The 22,136-nt window shown below is 36.8% G+C and overlaps 1 protein-coding gene across 11 annotated transcripts in view; it reads right to left on the bottom strand.

Moving 5' to 3' along the window:
- Window positions 1–22,136, bottom strand: part of Eya1 (EYA transcriptional coactivator and phosphatase 1) — a 151,109-nt gene that overhangs the window by 30,212 nt on the left and 98,761 nt on the right. For all 11 annotated transcript variants that reach the window (XM_026397289.2, XM_026397298.2, XM_026397292.2 and 8 more), the window contains one exon: window positions 12,022–12,111. In XM_026397289.2, the coding sequence (XP_026253074.2) occupies window positions 12,022–12,111 (90 nt within the window). The remainder of the gene's footprint in view (window positions 1–12,021; window positions 12,112–22,136) is intronic.

The following is a 22,136-nucleotide window of genomic DNA, read 5'->3' as shown; positions in this document are numbered from 1 at the left end:
ACAAGAACGGAAGGCACTCCATTGACTGCTGTGTGTGTGCAGGGTTGTGTGGCAGGTACTAAGCTGGGGCTTCTGATTCTGTTGTTTCCTAATTTCACAGCATCCCTGTCACCCTGTCTGAGGCTCAGAGTTGACAATGGGAAGGTCACACCTTAGGAGGAAGCAAGGACTGAATCTGGGTCTCTGTACCTCTGAAGCATTCTCTCTTCTCAGCCTGCAAAAATTAACTAACAGTCTGACAGAATAATTACTACTTGGAATGGCTAACTTGGACTTACCTAAATCATTTAAATTTCTGAATCAGGAATTTTTCTAAATGTATTCAGATTCTGTGTTTCCAACAGAAATTTCAGAAAGGGACACCCTGCTCCAAGATAACTTTTTTTTTTTTTCGTGCAATACATTCTTCCTGGGAAATCATAACTGATTTCATGGGTGATAAAATAGAGCTTCCTGCTCAGTTCTCTCTCCTGAGCTTCAGATTTACATATCCAACTGCTTGCTGGACTCCACTTATATGTCCCACACACACACCACAAATTCAGTATCACAAACCCAAATACACATCTTCCTTCCGAGGCCAGCCCATTCTCCTGGATTTTCTGTCTCTGCCTTATTTCTCAGGCTGGGAACTAAGATTCATGTTGCCCTGCCCGTTATAATGAATATATCTTCAGATCCCAGTCAGACCATTTTAACAGCTCTCCCAACTGCCTCTGGTCTCTGTTCCTCCAAAGAAGCTTGGTGATTTCTCACCTAGATTATCAACATCTGACTTCACAATAGAATTCAGTTCCATGTTAGTGCTAAAAATTCTTTAATGATTACTCTTGGCTCAATGTAAAGTCCAACTTCCGCAGCGGAATGTACAAAACCTTTCATGATCTGGCTCCTGTCACCTTGTGAGGCTCTGTCTCCCAGGTGCTGCATGTGCTCTGCTTTACACCTACTCAAATTCTGTCCCCAAACACCATGCTCTCTCATGCTCAGTGTTACTCCCTGGGAGCATGGTAATCTCTTCTTTCGGCCTTGCCACCTTTCTCCCAGGCTGAGCCAGCCAATCTGCATTTGGACTCTGCTAACTTCCATATGTATCTCCACCCACCATTGTAGATATCACATAGTGAGATGGTTGTCTTATACTTTTCTGTCTCCACCCAGTATTTGGGCTTCTTAAGGGCAGAGAATATATATTTCATGGCTTCTCTTCCATGCCCAGCAAGTGTGCAGAATGGAGTAAGCGTGGGTTGATTTACAGCAAAGCAGCTCTTTATCTGCAATGCAGAGGCTGCTAAAATAGTTTCTCTGCATATTCAACAACAGGAATTTGTGTCTGCCTGTTTACTGACCTGTCAACAAATCCGAAACACATCTGGGGTTGCTTGAACAACTGTGATTTTTAGGTTTGCAGAGCACAGAAAGAAACAAAGCTTTCAAAGAAGCATTGTCTATTTTGGGGGGCTGCGTTCTACTGCATCACTGTGCAACAATACTCACACGCTATTCACTTACTTCCTGCTGCTCAGTAGGAATTGCCAGATTCTGGAACACACAACTGGAAAGGTTTCATGCAAAGATATTTGCAAAAAGTAACCCAAGTTTCAACCTCAGCTTTAGCATTACCTAATGGTGGCTTTGGGTAAAAGTCACTCTGCTTCAATTTCCCACATGTGTAAACTGGAGATAATGATAAGATTGAATTCACAGTGTTGATGGAGAATCAAAGTTGATGTTTTTTTGCTGACATGAGAAGACTATTCCTAAGATCTGTGGCCCTCCTGCCTATTCCCAAAGGCAGAGGGGCCAGAAGCCTGAGCTGGTTGGTTCCCTGGGCCCTGCTACCTTGGGGTTGCATCTATAGGGGAAGGATGCTCTATTTGGCTGAGTGACTTCACACACTACAAGGCTCTGCTCCATGCTGCACACCCCCCAGCAAATTCCTTGAGCCATCCTTCAAAACAAGAGGTGGGAAAACAACAAGTAAAGGAAAATTTCCCAGTGGCATCTGCAAACTAACCACCAGCAATTTCTTCTTCTTCTGTTGGAATTCTACATGGAAATTTTGGCAGAAAACCACTTATTGTCTCATTCCCTTGCCCTCCTTAAATCACTCCCATTTCTCCCTCTTCAGCCATATAGTTGTATGGCTCTTGATGCAAGAAATACTCATAAGCTGTAACAGTAGCGGAGGCATCCTTACTGTTTCCCAGGTGTCAGGCTACCTCTGTGCATCTCAGACATTAACTCAGAAACCCTCACACAGACCCATGAGGTGTGTGTCATCACCCAGTGTCACAGACCTGAAGGTGAGGTACAGGGAGCCCTCACAAGTGAATGAATTCATGAGTTCAAACCCCTGGCATCTCAAGGATGGTAAGATAAGCACCTACATAAATGTAGGTCTTTGAGTCAAGCTGGAAGAGAGTCAGGATTATATCCAATGTTCTCATAAATTTTAGAAATACTGAGGTTCCAGGGTTGATGTGGGGACCAGGGTAAAAGAAGGGTGGATACTTAAAATCAACGTGTGCTGTGTTCGTGTCTGAAAATATCACCGTGAAGCCCAGGAATTTGTACATTTAACATGTGTTAGTAATAATAAAAGAAATATTAACTATATAAAATAAAAAGTAGAAAGAAAACTTTCATCCCACTATTGAAATAAATGAGTTTTTATTATAGAATTTTTTTTTTTTTTTTTAGTTTTCGGTGGACATAACATCTTTGTTGGTATGTGGTGCTGAGGATCGAACCCGGGCCGCACGCATGCCAGGCGAGCGCGCTACCACTTGAGCCACATCCCCAGCCCCATTATAAAATTTTTTAAAAACATTTTTAATGTAGAAAAACATCTTGCCTTTGTTTTGATGTATATACTTTCTTTTTTTTTTTTTTACTCCAAACTAGAACCACCCTGCATATCACTTTACATCACACCTCTTTCACATGGATTGTGATTTGACATTAAGAATTTTGAAAATATGACTTTTAAAAGGATGATATCAAAGTGTATCATGTTAGATAAGGTCATGGGTTTTAAGATTGTGATTAATCTTCATTCTCTTTAAAAAAATAACTTTTGGGGCTGGGGATGTGGCTCAAACCGTAGCGTGCTTGCCTGGTATGCGCAGGGCGCTGGGTTCGATTCTCAGCACCACAAAAAAATTAAAAAATAATGATGCTGTGTCCACTGACAACTAAAAAATATTAAAAAATTCTCTCTTCTCTCTCTAAAAAAATAACTTTTGCAAATTGTAGTAGTAGTATTGCTCACTATAGACTATTAACTTGAAAAATGTGGAAAGAAAATGAAGTACTCATATGTGTGCTTCCAATACGCAAACCCCTCTTTTAGGAACTCAGGATTCAAGTGGACAAGTCATGGCCCCTGGTCTCATGAGATTTGCTAGTGGAGGACAGAGAGAGGCAGACACAAAATCACAATGTAGCATGGCAAGGGTTTCTGTAGCCAGAATGGCCTTGTCCTCCCTGCTTCCAACTGCACCTGAAGATCCTGCCCTGCTTCTTATAGGGGACAACACAAGGACCTGTGCTCTGGTTCCCCTGTCTCCACCCCAGTACTTCACTCCTGTGGCTACTCCAACTTTGCCACATCCTCTTTTCCTTTCTACTGAATCATTCCCACTGAATTCCAAATTAAAGATCTTCTATTTAAAAACTACCCCCCCACACTTGATCCTGGATCCCCTGGGTGCACCACCCATCCCTGTGCCTCACTGCAGAAACTCTCCCACTTCCTGTCTCTTGGCCACCCCTCCTCCTCTCCCCAGTCCACTCCATTCTCAGTGTCTTCCTGCTTCACAGCAGTGCTGCTTATGAGACATGAACACCTAGCCAGTCCAACAGTCCCTTCTCTGTCCTCCTCTTATGCAACTCTGGCTGCATGTGACACAGTAACACTCCATTCCCTCATTCTTGAAACCCTACTCATGAGGTTTTAGTGATACCACATATTTTTCTGCCTACCTCACTACTTGTCTCTACAATGTATTTTTTTTTCTTGAAAGCTCTTCTTCATCCTATTTCTAATTGTTAGAATGCCAACAATTCAATTTTAGGTCCTCTTCTCCACTCACACTCTTTCCCCTGTGGGGTGCCATCAGTCTCCCAGCTATGTGATAAATAGGTATTGGCTATTGAAAGAAAAAAGAGGAACTACAAAATTATAAAGAAACTGCAAGATGCCATGTCTACCTGAGTTTTAAAACATCACAGAGAAATGGCATTTATTATTTCATCATTCAGAAATAACCACTGGTAACTTTTGAGCATAGTTGCCTTTCATATATCCATAGACACTGAGATCAGGATCATACACTGTGTTTTATAGACTGCTTATTTTTAAACTTGAAGTCAGATCATAGTAGTTTTTAAAAATATATTTTCCTCTAGTTTTTTGATGTCACAAATTTTAACATTAAAGCTGGTTAACCTGTATTTTATAGCTAATTTTTAAAACTTGAAATTTATCATGAGTATTTTCCCTATAAAGAGTAAAGTTTTAAAACAATTTTCAATGAGGGTCTACTATAATTTATTTCACTATTAATCTATTGCTGGATATTTAAAATCTCTCCACATATAAGTGGTACAAACACAGTAAGGAGATATAGGGAAGGATTGACTGATTTCTGGAGAGCATCGGACTAGAGTCAGAATCTGCCACTTTGTAGCTATGCGGGCTTAGGTTTTGTTTTAACTACCCAAGCTTCACAACTCCTCCATAAAACAGCTAATAAAGAGTGTGATTATCATAGAGACATCAGGATCCCAAATGGAATAATGTATGCAAAACTCTCAGCATTGATGGTTATCTTTCTGCAAGTCTGTCTCTGCATTTTATATATATATATATATATATATATATATATATATATAATATTTATTTATTGCCTACTATATATATATATATATATATATATAAAGTGTGTTTGATGGTGGTGCTGGGGGTTGAAATCAGAGTCATGTGTATGCAGAGTACATGCTCCACCACTGAGCTATGCCCCCAGCCCTCTATGACCTTAGAACAGATACAACAAGTAAAATTCCTGAGCAAAAGGATCAGCATATTAAGGCTGTCAATACATGTCATTAAACTGCTTTTCTGAAACCTTGTTATCAATATGTATTAGCAATGCACACAGTGTTCATTTTTACCACACTGTAGACTGTGCTGATTCTAAATCTTTGCCAATTTGATGGGCAAGGGGCTGAACACTGACTCTAACTTGACAATTCTGATGACTGTATGTGAAGTCCAACAGGTTTCCTGTCTTCCTGTAGTTGATAATGAGAATGCTTTTCTCTTGAAAAGTGTCTGTTTATGGATTCTGCTCATTTCTTTTTCTAAGCTATTTATTTTTATTTTATTTTTGGGGGATACCAGGGATAGAACTCAGGGTCTCTCATCTATTTTTCTTAATGAATTGCTATAATCATAGTTTTTGTTTTATTACCTACAAATATTTTGCTCAGTTTTGCCTCTTAATATTACCTGTGGCTATTAAAATAGCATTTGTTTTCTTTCCTGATTATAGAAGGAATAAGGGAATGTTATAGAGAATTTGAAATATATGCAAAAGAACAAACATGAAAATGATAAAACCCCAAATTCCAGACATCATCAATGTTAACATTCTGGGGGGTTATCTTTCCATGTGCAGCCATTTATTTATTCAATATATATTTAATGAGTGCCTTCTATAGGCCAGGTACCATGATAGAGTGAAAGTAGTTAATATACTATATAGCACATAGAATTTTTGACAGAACTGAGAGCAAACAATATTTATATGGTCCTCTTCTCCACTCACACTCTTATTCTTCAAAATAGTACCTTTTAAAAGTAACTTTTTACTAAAAAAAATACTGTTTAAGGACTTTTTACAAACTAAACACATTGATTCAACCAATACCCACATCAGGAAACTAACCTATAATCAGAATTCCATAATTAGAGCTGTTTCTTTTTATAAATACTTGCCTTTATTTCTCATTAATACAAATTCCTACATGTGTATCAACCATTTTTAGGCTTTCAAAGCTTATCATCCAATGACCCTCCAAAAATTCTGATTTACTTATATTTTATCCTTGTGTTTTATCATTTTATATTTTAACTCTTTAATTAACCTATTTTACTTTAAACATTGAATAATCCATTCCTTTACTTTTGTTAGATTTAACTGAACATATACAAAATTTTTCCATAGGTTGGGTCTATGCCCTGACAGCCAGTCCAATGTCAATGTTGGGCCATAAGTCTATGTTTCATTGTAGAATATAAAACATTTTAATAATTGGTTGAGACAGATGCGCACCTATCACATTTTGTCAAAAATTTCTAAGTACTTCTGCCTACCCTTACAAACAGAACTTAGAACAATATTGTCCTATTGTGAAAAAGAATAGGAAAGAAGGTGCATTTAGTCAAACTTCTCCTGTATCTGTAGTAAGATGTTCTAGTTTTATCTACTTATTTCTTACAAATACCTTTCATATAGTTTACTCCTTATTTTTGTTTGAATTTGTGTTGTAGATACTGCTATTTTACAGCTTAATTTTTTGAGATGTTAGAATTCTAATATAATACATCAGTTGTAGATGTATTTTTGTATTGTTTAATATTTGTGAAGCCTATTATAATAGATTATTCTATTATTCTAAGTCTATTCTAGCTGATTCTTCTGTTTTCTATGTACTTAAATTGCTTTTCAAAACCAAAAATGTCAATCTCTTTCATTTCATTAATTATAGTTCATGTCCTACTATACTGCTTAAACTTTCCAGAACAGTGCTGAATAGCAGCACTAACAGAAAATATTCTTATTTTGTTTCCATTTTAGTGGTAATTTGTCCATATTATCTTACTGCTAAGTACAATGCTGGCTATTGACATAAGGTAAATGTCTTGTATTAAACTACTCTAGATTTTGACTCCTAATTTTCTGATATCAAATTATGGAATTATATAATATTTTCATATTCATATTTTTAACTTCAGATAAAGGTAAACGATCTTATGAGAAATGATGAAGAAATAGGAAGAAAATTAAAATTATCTATTAGTAATGATAATAAATAAAATACAGGCTATGCTTCTTTCTTGGCCATCAATTGCAATGCAGTTAAATTCAATACAATTTATTATGTCTACGAATCATTTGTTGCTTGAAAAGCTTCTTTTTCTCCCTGGGCTGAGCATACAATAGCTGGAGACACAGGAAGGCAAATTCAACTCTATGTCTTCTATGTGGAAGGAAACACAAATTGGTATTCTATTCTAAGACAATATAAGAGCTCAATTTTAAAAAAAACTTCTTTAATAGTCAACATGTATAAGAATATTAAAAAGTATGTTGCCAGGATTTTAAAAATGTAATCCCTTCTAGTTGCTGAATTCATAGGAGAAAATAAACAAACATGCTACAGCTTATGTAACAGAGCTGAAAATGAGAAGTGGGTTGGGGGGTGTATGTGCACGGTTGTGTGCGTAGAGGAACATTTATGTTTAGGCTGTAATTATTGATATGCCCACACACTTTCATAGAGTTATCTTTGGCTCACGGAAGGGTCTGAAAGCTGAGGTCAGGTTGAGCCTTTCCTATAGCATCTTCCTTACCAGCACCCATAAAACAAAAGAGTTTCCTCTTTGTTTATAGGAGATAAGGCATTTTCTAGGTGAATTATATTTATTCAATTAAAAAATCAACTTCTGAATTAGTTTAAATATTTTATGCTTTGGGGAGCACAAGACTTATGAGGCAGTACAGTGTGCTATACTTGAAATCACTTAACATTGGCATAACTGATATTTTTGAAGATATTTTTCCTAGCTAAATATAAATCTCTAAGACATATTTTAAAAAATTAATCAACAATAATCTCAGTTTTAGAGGAATAAAGTATTGCAATTTTAAAGATTAAGGTGCACTTCTTTGCTTTATAAGGAAAATCATTGGACCTTACTATTTGGAAATGATGGTTTTACCTATACACTATCCACAATCTCCTCTCCTTGGTCTTGATTCATCCAACTGAGACCAGAACCTTCTGCCCCATGCCATTTTTTTTTTTTAATGGAAAATGTGAAAACAAGAGGCTCCAAGTACAAAAGCTTAAAAATCAGAGCTGGGATAAGGAGTCTACAGAGGACAGGTCCCAGAAAGGGTGGGAATGACACCAAAGAATTCTCTGGTTTGTCCCAGCTAAACAATGCACCAGGAGAGCAGAGAGGGGAGTTCCAACATGACCTCACTCTTCACTGGGCGTCGTGTATGGGACAGCCTCACACGCGTGTGTTCCCAGGGTTCGGACTCCTTCCCAACACTGATCCCTCGGGAGTAATGTGTGACCTGGGACGAGAGGTCTGGTTCCTACCCACTCTTTAAGTTCACCACCCCAACGACACCAAACTGCACGGCAACCATAATGCTAGACTGCAAGAAAACTCAAGAGGAGCTTAGTCTATTCAGATGTACAGCCATCTCTTAACTCTGGAAAAGTCCAGCTCTTAACTCTGAGCAGCCCCGTAAACTGAGACATTATTGTGGCTGAAAGACTTTCTTCACTGTTTGCAGATGCTTTTCAATAAAAATCCAACAGAAAGAGCTCTTTCTCTAGTCAGAAAGAGTCAACATTAACTAAAGACACTAATAAAAAGAAAACAAACAAAAAACCCCCAAACCCCATAAACAAAACAAAAAACAAACAAAAATCTCCAATTCCATACTGACAAAATCATAAAAAATGACTTCCATATAAGCATCATTGTATTGCACTTGGGAGAACTTTTTTGCAAAACGACATGTAGGATGCTAGTCAGACTTAGAAATAGGAAAGCATGAAGCACACTATGGAAATAACGTCTAAACCCATCTATGGTGAAAGAAAATATTTTATTTTATCCTACAATAATTATGTCTCCCTGTCACTCATGTTCCTTAGCATGTCAAAGACTTTTAATTATATAGAAAAATAAACTTTCTCCTTTTTCTTTCTTTTCCTGAAGTATCAACAAAATTAATGCAGATTATGATTTTTTTTAATTTAAAAAGTCAGTGAGATGTGAAGCAGGATTTTTAAAACTAAAATGAGCTAACTTTTGTGTTAAGATATTTCTAAATCAATCAATCAATCTCTCTCTCTCTCTCTCTCTCTCTCTCTCTCTCTCTCTCTCTCTCTCTCCCCCTGCCCCCCCCCACTTAGTATCAGGGATTGAACCCTGGGGCACTTAAGCACTGAGCCACATCGCCAGCCCATATTTAAAATTTTAAAATTTGAGACAGGGTCTCACTAAGTTGCTTAGGGCCTTGCTAAGTTGCTAATGCTGGCTTTGAACTTGCAATCTGCCTGCCTTTGCCTCCTGAGCTGCTGAGATTACAGGCACACAGAATGATGGCTGGCTTCCAAATTTCTTTAAAAATTATAACCTCAATTTTCTAAATCATATCCCAATAACCATTTTAAATACATACTTTGATAACACAACAAATATTACTGGGAGTCCTCACATAATGTATTTCATTATTGAGAATCATATTAAGCAAGAGTGAACCAAGTTACACAGAGGGGTAGCTGGCAAAAAGCTAAGAATTTAGGAGAAAAAAAGGCCAAATGTCAACAATCAGAGTTCAGAAATCATACTCGAAGCTAACCATGAAATTGTTAAACGCCTTCAAATTCTTGTGCCATAGACCTTATAAAACCAAATATATGCAATTTAAATATATTAAAATATTCATGTCCCTTGCCACCACACACTGCTGATGGGTGTGTGAAAGCAGGCATTACCCCATCATTTCTGCCTGATGAGACATTTCTGGTTTTCTTAAGAACATTATGCCAATAAACTTATTTTTGCCAGAAATATTTTTACATTTTTATTTCGAAAGAAACTTATATTTGCAATGACCAGTCCCAGGTTTGTTGAACTACAAAAATATAAATAAAAAATTGAAAAGAAATATAATTTTTAGGTTTAATTTAAGTACAATTTTATTTTAAAACTTTAATGCAAGTCTAGACCAAAGACAGAATCCATGTGAATCTTTTACTGATACTTTTGTTGATACTTTCATAGTACTCCTATGTAAAATAACTTAAAATCAACTTTTATAAGGCTGGAAGCTTAAAAACTTTCTCCTACTATTGTTTTATGTATTTGGTTGATGTATCTTTGTTCCTCTTTCTACTTTACCTTTAATAATAAATAGTCTTCATACACAGACCACTAGTTTTTCTTTTTCTTAATATGGGTTTACAGGAAAAAAAAAAAACTTCCACATCTGTAAACTAGAACTTTAAACATCTACTTCATATATATTTGTTTAAGGACAATTTTAGTCTCAACATACACTTCAGTGTGAATAATGCCCATTGAACAAATAAAAATCTGTATTAAATCAAAACTGCATTTAGAAGAGTTTTGGTCTATATTATAGTAAGTTATTACTTTGACTAGCTTCTCATTTTTTTACCACACAGCTTTGGCACTGTATAGATAAGCTGTGGCATTTTTAAGAAGGTGAAGTTTCAAAACAAGAGCAAATTACTGTTAATATCTTCTTGATGGGTGTTATTAACACCTATTAACATCAATAAGAGTAACAGGGTTGTACCCAGGGCAAAATATTAGCCTACTCTATATCTTTAGTAACAAATGGAAACTTAGGGACTAAATGTTAACATTTAGTGAAATACTGATTTTTTTTGTGCTGCTTTTTCATGAAGTGAAATACAACCATAAATCAGAAACAGCTTTTGAAAATAAGTATGATTATTAAGCTTTTATGAAGGCAATTCTGAACTCGTCACTCAGGATATTTCTACCTTAAAAATAGCAATGCCTTATATGTAATTTTCTGGAGAAAAGTGGACACTTTTAAATGCAAAAAAATTTGCATTTTATTTCTAAGTGTAAAATCAATATTTCACTTAGAAATGGAAAAAAGTAAAGCACATTTAAATAATTTTATTGCACTGGAAGTTGCCAATTCGTCTGTGAGTAGATTCATTGCAGATGAAAAGAAATCAAAATACAGGACAGATGTTGAACAAACCGCATTTAAGTTCTGTCACACACTGGCATTTTTCAAAAGATTCTGGATCATCTATTAAATAAGGTGCATTTTGCTTGATTTTGAAAAGGGAAACATCAGGAAATATTTAAAGGCCAATTGCTGCCAATTAACTTTGATCAGTTAAAGTTCTATTTGAATCTTTCAGATTCTTCTCCTGTCTGAAATAACATACATTTATAAAATCTAGCAAAACAACAACTTGATGATTAATGCCTGTTGGCAGCCCTACCACAAGCTTGCTTAACAGCAAGATTTAAATAAACAACTGTCTCTATTAAGGAGGGAGTGAAATGTAGTTCTAGTCATGTTTTCTCATAATGGAGATGTGAAAAAACAATATTCTTTATTCTTAAGAATGTGGCTTACCAAGATCCTTGTGTTTGTCAGTCCCCATAACACATGGAGCATTACAAAAGTTTCTCCAAAATTGCAATTGACCAATAAAACCATCAGCAGTTAGAGAGAAGAAATCCTAGCAATCCAAACAGCAGAGGCCTGACTTAAATATTCTTCAGACAACTGTACTAGCTAGAAAAGCATCTAATACAGTCAGATCCTGATGCAGACTAGATATGCAAGGATCATGAGTTCTGTTGAGTTCTAAAGGAAATACATCTCAACACTGATTATAGAATTGAGAAATATGAAGCTTCTGATAATCAACAAAATGCAATATTTAGGATTCTTGATATCAAATTTTAATCCTTACCCATGGGTCGTATGGGATCTAACTTTGAATCACAACAGCAAAAATAAAGCAAAACAGAAACACCATGAAGGCCAAACATTGCTGTATAGTAAAAAATCCCTCTCATTTTTCCAACTATTTTAAGATATAATATTCCATCGTTACTTTCAAAATCGCCCAGCTATTTTCAGACATGCAACATAGAGTATGTGCAAAACAACTGGAACTTACTTCTAAGTCATTGAAAAACAGGTGTGTGTCAGCCAAGTTGAAAATCATTTCCTCCATTCGTAGTCCCAGGGAAACTGAAGTGGGTGGATCCTAAAAGAAGAATTGTAAAGGTCAAAAACATATACACTCCTCAGATTACATAAAAATACAGCGTCATGTCAAAAGGAAATCTATCAGAAGAGGTAGAAAGCAAGAGACACACAAGGAGTCCTGGGCTCCAGCTGCTTTTAATGTGTATTATTGACTCTGTGTACAAACTTCAGGGACTTACTGCATACAAAGTGCCCCAAACATTGTTGTTACTTTGCATAATGAAAAAATAACTTGTTGCCTATAATACAAAATATTATAAGATCTAGGGTTACTTAGACATACAGAGGAAATTCAGCTTTATGTATCTGTTTCAGGAGCAAGAAATTTGGTGAAGCAAGAAGTCATTTTTTATATTACAACACTGATTAATTTCACAAAGGTGGTAAATATAACTTCTCTAGATGATAACTCTCTATCATCTCTATTTATTTGGACTGCATGTCAACTTCAAGTATACTCTAGTTAGGAAGCAGTGGCCAAGCTGATCATCTGGCATCATGTCCAGCTCAGGAGACTGATCTTAACAAACTGCTGGTACTATTCACTGAGAGGGGAGCACTAGTATTCAGAAATGTCCAGTGGCTTCTAGTACTTCAAGCCTTAGATCCTAATGGTGAGTTAGTCAATCTTTCCCATAAACACATATCTTAATATCTCCTGCTACTGAAATGAACTCAGGGGCTATGCAGCTATTTGTATTTTTTTAAATTCTTTTTAGTTGTAGTTGGACACAATACCTTTATTTTATTTATATATTTATATGTGGTGCTGAGGATCGAACCCAGCGCCTCACACATGCTAGGCAAGCGCTGTACTGCTGAGCCACAACCCCAGCCCCTATTTGTATTCTTTGTGGTGTTACTATATTTGTAATGTATCAAACCCAGGAAGCAACATGATTCATAAGCTGAAATCTTGCAGACTAAGTAAAGAAGAAAAAATTTCCAAAGAAAAAGTACACAAGGGATATAAAACAAGTGAAGATTTTATTGGGAATCTAAAAATAATATCAACTTTTATGTGCATGGCATTTAAAATTTTTCCAAAAAAAAATCATTTCTGATATACTACTTTATTATCAAAACAAACATTTGGAGTAAGTACATTATCTACCTGTATCATCATTTAACTTGGGAAATTGTAATTAGAGAAATTATGCCTAGGTTACACTACCCATCCAGAGGAAGTGTATTCTGTACCTTTGAGCATTATATTAGAGTTGAGAACATAAAACTCCAGGAAAGTAAGATCCTAATTATCCAATCCTGTCCAACATAAGTTTTACATATTCAGTATTGTCTTACAAACACACTATCTTCATCCCAAATCTCAAGACTTGCGTGTGTCTTACATGCATTCTACTCTCCAAATATCTAAAGTCTATCATGTCTATCTTCTCCTGCCCTTTGGGAGGTGGCAAGAAGTGATAGAAGAATCCTAGATTGAGAGGCCAGGCACTAACTTTGCTCTACCATAGAATAATAAATTTAAAAATCGTATCTCTCAATTTGGTACACTTAAATGTCTGATTAACCAGGAGAGAGCAGGAGTCTGGATTGGAGGGATGGAAGTTACTTCCCTAGCAACTACCACAGGCCACTCTGCTGCAACCAGGAAGGTAAAGCCAGCATCACCACACTCTGCCAGATCCACCCAACCCTCTAGCACCCCCCCCACACCACCAGTCCTGACCATACCCCACCAGCACCACTTATCCTGCCCATACCCTGCTAGTACCACCTATCCTGTTAGCACCATCCACACCCCATCACCACCCACAACTCTGCCAGCACCACCTCTCCTGTTAGCACCACCCACCCAGTTAGCGCTACCCATTCCTCACAAGCACCGCCAACCCTGTTAGTACTACCTACTCCTAACACAGCCCCTGACAGCATTGTCGTGTAGCTGTCTACCAGTAGTTCCAGAGGAAGGAAAGAGCATTCGTGAAAATGTGGTAGGATGGCATCCCTAGCTGCAATTCCTCTTCTGAGCACTTTCTCTGGCAGTTGATTGACAGTGGTAAGGAGGCAGAGGACACAGATTGCCAAAAGCTAGAGGTTAGACTGGCATAGAGGCAAAGCAAACACCCCAGGAATTATGAAAGGACAGGGAGGAAATAGAGATGCAGAGACAAATCAAGTGTCCAAAAAAATGGCCAGGGGAGGTACAAATGAAAACAATTCCCTCGAATTTCCTTTGTGGTGATTCATGCTCCTCAGGTCTCTTAAATGGTCCTTGTTTAATACCACCTAAGATCTATGAAACCTCCTAAGTTGTTGAAGAATGAAAATCAGTTAACAAGAAAAACTAACTCATTTATTATAGGTTTTATCAGAAATTGTTCATTCACAAGGATGCTATCACCTAGTGTGCTTGGAAAGAACTAATGTTCCAATGTGCCCTGGAGCAGAATTAACCAATAGAGGAAGTTCAAACAGCTGTTTCTAAAACAAAACACCTGACTAAGGTGTATACGCCCTCTAGTTCAGGCCAATAAAAATACACTGACTTGTCTCATAACCATGCCAATGAATCTTTTTATGTGGCAAGGGTGGAGACTCACCACATTTATTTAATTGCCAATTATGGAATTTATGTGCCATAGGATGGTTACTTTTGAAAAAGTATTATTTCTCCTTGATATGGTTGCTTATTTATATGGCCATCAAAAGAATTACTCTATTGTTTGTTAATATATAGCTTACTTTAACTTTTCTTCATAAATTACAGTAATGACTTGCTGGTTGGAATAGTAATAAATTTTAAAGGCTTGTTCAGTCTGTGGTAAAATACAACACAGATGTCGGCCTTATTTACCTTTTAATGTTATTCTCTTTTGTTATTAGCAGTCATTCCTTAACAGTTTTTAATACCTGCCGCTCCACAGAACATTTGAAACATTTACTATATCGAACGTGCAACTGGCAGTTAACTGGAAAGAGAATTTTAAAACAGGAAGGGGATCTGGTGGAGACCAGTGTTTCTCAAACATCTTTTAACCAGAATCCACAGTAAAAATTAAAAAAAAATCATTTTACAAATCATTTTACACCATGATCCATCCATCCCTTCCCACCTCCCCCTCAACTGACATTTAGTTTGGCAAAATAAGACTTGACTCACTACGTGGAGTGCTTTTTGATATTTTGCATTTCAGAGCCCTCTCATGATCAATTTACAGTTTGCAAAGCAGAGCTGCAGGGGAGACCCAGTCATTGACGTAGAGATGGGGACTTTGGTTCCAGCACCTGTGGTTTTGTGCATGGTAGCTGAGCTGCCAAGCCATCACACCCTAATTATTTCACCTGAGAGAAACTAGCAGAAGGGAGACAGATAACCTTGGCCACAGATTTCTAGCAACTGGAATTCTTCTCATATCAGTTACATTTCATTTTCCTATTTTAATACCTTCAAAAATTTTCAAATGTGTCAAATGTGACAAAAGCTAATATCGAACAGTTAATAAGTTAGTCATGGCTGGATGGCTTATTTTGGCATAAAAGAAGAAAAAGAAAACACTCTCACACCAACACTTAGGCATGAAAATCGCCATGTCTTTGGCTTAATTTTACTTTTCTTGAAATAACTAATCATCTTGTAATAACGAAATCCACGACTGAAGTTATGAAATGACTTTCTCTAGGACAACATTTTTTTGCTGTATCACTCTTGAAAATGAATTTAGAGCTTTGCCTCCACTTCAAAGTTATACCTCACTTTAGTAAATCTTATCGCCATACGTTTTCTGTTCTCTCCTGAACTTGACCCTTTTTGGCATTGTTTACTCTCTTCTTGACATTTCTCCTCCTGAGTGTCTAGGATGTCCATGATCTTTTCTGGACATCTTCCTCCAATCTGATTATCCATCACCTCTGTCAGTTCCTGGGCATCTGCTCTCCTCTATTCCTCACTCTATTCCGACCACGTTGCCACTCAAACACACTCATGGCTTCACCCACCACCCCACTTCCCTCTCTCAGATCAAAGATCTTGACTGTAGGTCTGGACATCAATCATCCAGGGGACATTTTTCCTTGGATGTCCATAAAGCAGCTGAAACTCAATGATTGACAAGTCCAGTTCATTTTATTTTCTCTGGAAATGTACTGTATTCTTTCCTTAGATCAGGGGCCTCCTACCAAACCCAAAATCTGGCTGTCTCATGCATGGCCTCTCTCTCTTCCCACATCTAACTGGTCATGCACTCTGCCACTTGGACCTGCAATTCCTGCGTCCCTTCTCTTCACCACCATTCTTTGTTTTCATGTTTTATTACCCACTCCAGACTTGGGTCTCCTCTGTGAATGTCATCAATGGTCTCCTTTCACTGGGGTCTATTTTCAGGGTCTGACTAACTCCCATTTCAACCTCTTTCATGAAATACCCAAACATTTCAGCAAGTAACAAAGGACCATAAATGTCTGGCTTTTGCTTTTCTCCCTAATATGTGACCTATTTGTGGTTTTTCCAAACTATTCTTTTTATCATGAAATTCTTCAAAAGATGATGAGGTTTAAGCCTAATATATATTATACCATCGTGTACTATAATAATATATTTAAAACATGTCATAGAACTATAGTATCATGTCAATTTATTTAATAATATAAATAATATATCTTAATTATAATATAAATAATATATAAATTTGAATTAATATAACATGAATAAATGTTATATTAATTTGAATATTTAAATATGCCATATTTTAAAATATATAGTTATAAAAGTGAAGTGGACTGATGCAAAATCCTACCTAAAGACCTTAATGATATTTGGGCAAGGGATCTGTCCTCACACGATACCCACATTAACATACTGAGGCCTCTGACCAAGACTGCACCCCCATGCCACCATTCAGCACCTCTGTCTCCTGATCTTTCCCAGCTGGGCTCAGCAGCCACTGGGTACCACAGCTATTTGTGCTCTTGTCTAAAGAGGGCACAGGATTATCCCTGTATCCTTCTTTTGTTTGGGTTTGGAACTATTTTATTTCTTTTCACCTTCAGTAAAAATGAGCCACCAGAGAAACTCCACATCGTGTAAAACCATGAGAACAGGATCCTAATTAAAATGAGTTATACACCATGTACATATGTCAAAATATACTGTCCTGTTAAGTACATCTAAAAAAGAATAACAATTAAAACTTTAAAAAAATATTTAAAAAAATAACTGCAGGATTCAAAAGTGGTTATTACTTTTCTGACAACATAATGGGAACTTTATATTTCTATTTTGTGTAGAATGCATTGTTTGGTTAGAATTCTTTTCTCTCTATAGCATTTCAATAATATTTTAACTTTTAAACTATGAACCCTCATTTTTATCTTATCCTTACATTCATCTCTCCACAACCTTGGTACCCAGGACAATGCCTGGTATGAGGACTTACCCAAAGTTTGGTGGAGAATAAATGCATGAAAAGCAATATATAAAGAGTATTTTAAAAAATTTCAACAAAGTAAAAAGATAAAATTAAACCTTTAGTTGGTTGCTAGTGTTTCTGGTCAATTAAGAAAATATATTCTTTGCCTGGGGAAAAAGATGGACATCTGAATCCTATATACCTATCTACAGACCATAGTATTAAGCATGTTCATTATTGCAGACTATCTGATTAAAAAGCAGCTTATTCTTAGAATAGCTGCTTATAAAGCCTTCCTTTTTAATTTGATGATGTGGATAATATTAGCATAATATCAGTATACTATGATTTTTTTAAACTCAGTAGTGGCATACATTATAACATTTTGCAAAATTCATCCATATGTGTTATTAAATTTAGTTCTCTGATAAAGTTGAATAGTATAGTGAAGAGGCACAAAAAGAGAAAATACAATCAAAAGCTTTATCGTTTTTTTTTTTTTTGTTGTTGTTTGTTTAATGAGGAAACTACAAATTTACTGCAGGTCCTAAGCCCTAGAAATTCTTCCCTTGGAAACTTCCCATTTTATGTTTCTTAGCAAAACAGAATTCAATACAGAACCAACACCACCCTGGGAATGAAATCCAGCTCTGCTTCTAAATTTTGTGGATATTAGAATTGCAAATGTCTGCTTAAAGTCTATCATGAGAGCAAAAGAACTTATGGCCATGCTGGCATACCCATGGCTGTCTTCAGTACATCAAAAACAAGTTATATCTACTGAATGGAAAGTAATATTATGTAGAAAAATTAAATAACAGTGAAATCTGCTTAGTGTCTGTAGACCTAAGCCTAAACAATCGTTCTGCCTTCATCCTTTATCAAATGGTCCGTAATTATCCCATTGACTCAAGATATTTTTCTTGTGTTTCTAGAACTCAGAGACTCAAATTATTATCCTATACACAAATCACCAGCATCATCCCTGTCCACACTATCATTCATTTAACTGCTTCCTGAACTTTTTCTTTTCAGATTGATCACTCTATTACACACAACAGTCATGAGATAAAAATGTTTCCAAAATTTTTCTAGACAAAAGTAGTACACAGGGATACTGAAATGCCACTAAATATAGTCTCTAGGGAGATTTATGTATGTTTCCCTTAAATTTACATGTTGAAAATATATAGTCAGTTTTGAAGTAGATGGAAGAAATGAGGTGTCTGGAAATGCAGGTAGGTGCTAGATCATCCAAGGACTGGGGTATTGCCTGCCTCTTGCTTCCCTGCTTTGTTTTATAGATGGCCCATGTTTGATATACTTAAATCACTAAAAATAGACTTTTTTGCAAGAACAATCCATAGTGCTTCAGATACTTGATTCACCAGGATTCTCACACCAGATAAAGGCACAGTGGCCCCTGCCTTTGGTTCCTTGCTTATATCAGGAATTGTCTAGGATGACAAGTAATGAAACTGTCTGGTGCACAGAGCTCATGAAAAGGTTAGCCAGCTCATCCTCACAGTGAACTAGGTCTAAAGCTGGCCCCAACAAAAGGCATGTGAGTGGGGCACTCTTTTGCTACATGTCACAGAAGTTAAAGGAGACCCTGTGGTCATAATTCGAGGGCAAAGAACTTCTGCATACAGGGCAGAAGAACGCCAACATCTCAGACTCTCTGGATCCCAGCACAGGCTCTGCAGTCACCGAGTCTAGACTGGGATTCTTGCTTTGCCATTGACTAGCTGTTTGTGATGGTGGTCAGGATAAGTTACTCAACCTCTGGGCCTCAAGACCCTTGCCTGTAAAATGGGAATAAATTGGTTTTATTTGTGAGATTGAATTTGGCAGTACATACAAAATTCTGAACTAGTGCCTGTCGGATTATAAAATGCCACTCATACTACTGCAGTCATTTCTCCCATGACTATTGCAACAGTAGTCATGCGGAATAATCCAGACACAGGACTCCAGGCCATGAATGCAAGAGATGCATCAATACTGTGTCTTCTAATGTTCAGACGGTCACCCTGAGAAAGCACATTTTCCAACTTTCATTAGAAGGAAGTTCAGGGTGGCACTATTGTGAAGTGGAGTACACCTAGAGGTAGGCATACTGTGAGGTCTTTGGGGCATGCCCTGAGGTGGGGTAATGGGATCAGTAAAGCTGACTGAGGTGGAAGCTATGCTGGGACCATGTAGCATGACCAGTCCTAACAGGGGAATGCCATTGGTTCTCCTTATGGCAACTAATCTTCTTGCTAAGAGAGTTGGTTCTCACCTCCAGGAAAGATGACCCCCCCTCTAGACAAAAAGTGCCCCATAGTCTAAAGATCTAGAAACTGAGTAGTGGGAATGCCATTCAAATGGGATCCAGACACTATACCAATTCAAATGAAATCTAGAAGTGTTTTTCAAAAAAACCAGTCACTTGATAGCCAAGTAGTATGATCACTTTGATCATGTAATGTGTGATCATTAAAGGTGAAACTCTGAGTAAGAACTTAAGCAAAGCCCAAATCCACCGCTTACACTCAAAATTAACAAATAACTGAGAAAAATAGGTCGTGGCAAAATCTTGACCTGCCCAAATTTACTAACAAAGGGCTGGTAGTGATACATGACTATACAGATAATCATTGATGTGCATTCCAGGTTTAGTACCTTCAATATACAGTCTTTGAAATTTTCAGTGCTCAAAAAATGATCCTGTACTTTAACATCATATTATTTTAGAGAGGTCTTGTTTGTGGTAGGGCCGAGGGATAAATTTGTGGGAGCCCTTTAAAAATATCAGTGAAGCTGGGTGCAGTTGGTCGATGCCTATAATTCCAGCAACTTCAGAAGCTGAGGCAAGTTGATTGCAAATTCAAAGCCAGCTTCAGCAACTTAGTGAGACCCTTGTCTCAAAAAAGAAAAAAAATAATAAGAAGGACTAGGGATGTAACTCAGTGGTAAAATGCCCTGGTATTAACAAAAGGAAAAAAATGAATATCAATGTAATATGAAACTAACAGCAACCATAACAAGAAGGAGCAGTGGAGTCTCCCTGTGTCAGTTTAGGGACAAACTACATCTACTGTTCTGTCCACTCAAGGTGAGTTACATGCAATATGGACTGAGCATGCTTCATGAAGAGGATATGGGTTTGAAATCTTTTTTTTAATTACTTAAAAGCAAAAAAGATCTTCCACTAATTGAGCATCTAATTGTTTACACATGAAAGTTACTCTATTCCTTGACTCTCTGATGGGAGCATTAGCATTTCTCCCTAATGTCAATAATTAATTTCAAGTCAAGATGAGTACATTAGATTATACATAGATGTCTGCTGAATATTTATTCTTACACTGAGACTTTCAAGAAAGCTACCTATAGAGAAAATGCCTATGGCTAGACTCAAGCTGCAAGTAGGACAGTTGAATCTACCTTTAAAATTAGCCACCAGGTATACCTTTAGATTAATTCACATTTGCTCCCTGACTTGATATGATGGTCGGTAAACTGAAATTCACTATGCTGGTACAAAGAAAATCAAGGAATGTTGCACCTGTCAGATTGTTCATCAAGAGCCACCGAAGACACCCATCTCTGCCTGAGGTGACTTGAAGCCTCCATTCAAGGATATGCAAAAACACTGTATGGCGATTCAAGGAAGGGAGGCATTTGAGAAAAGTCTCAAAATTAAGAAAATGAATGTTGAATCCTCTTAAAATTTTGTTTCATCAGAAACAGCTCTGTGCTAATTATCCGCAATAGAAACTGTTACTCCTTTAACTTCTGGTAGAAGAATCTACACAAACTTGACTCGTTTGAATTAAAGACCTTATGGCTTAAAAAACTCCCCTAACTTCTGCATTTTCTTCTTCTTAATTTACTGTCTTTGAGCTAAAGAGAAAGGATGTATAGGATAAAGAAGAACATCCCATAATGGACTGCTAGAGGAGGCTGTCCAACCAGAAAATTGAAGATTAAAAAAAATGTAATATTCATTTCTTATTGGAAGAATATACCCCATCTATGAAGTTGTAATGAAAAAAAAAGAATAAGAGAAAAAGGGAAAAAAGAGAAAGAAAAAAGAATAAGGAACCCGAATCTGATTAAACTTCTAGATCTAGCTACTGGTTTGTAGGAAACACAGGGGAAGAAGGAACATGTTAAATACGGAACAGGGATGCAGTCAAGAGAATCCAGACTTAAGGATGGATGCCTGACTACTTCCAGGGAAACACTCAATTAAAAGGGGTGAAAAAAAACTAAATGAGAATCTACAAATTGGAAATCACCAGAGAAATATGAAATATAACTATAAATAAACCAACAAATTCATTGGAGTAAAATGCTCCATGAACAGGAACAGGTAGAATCTACCCCCAACATAACACATGTCATGTATGTAAAACTCATAGCTAGCACTGTAGTCAATGGTGACAGTCTAAACGAGCTCCATCTAAGATCAAGAACAAGACAAGGAGACCATTTTTGTCATGTCTATTTAACATAGTGCTGGAAGTCCTTGCCACAGCAATTAGTCAAGAATGACAAATAAAAGGCATTGAACTGTAAAGGGAGAAGTAAAATAATGTGTTTGCAATGACATGATTGTATACATGTAGCAAATCTAAAGATTTTGCAAAAAATAAAATTG

Source organism: Urocitellus parryii, chromosome 7 (genome assembly GCF_045843805.1).
Source record: "Urocitellus parryii isolate mUroPar1 chromosome 7, mUroPar1.hap1, whole genome shotgun sequence".
NCBI classification, from domain to species: Eukaryota; Metazoa; Chordata; class Mammalia; order Rodentia; family Sciuridae; genus Urocitellus; species Urocitellus parryii.
The sequence above is the reverse complement of the archived record's forward strand: the minus strand, read 5'-3'. Positions and strand labels throughout refer to the sequence as shown.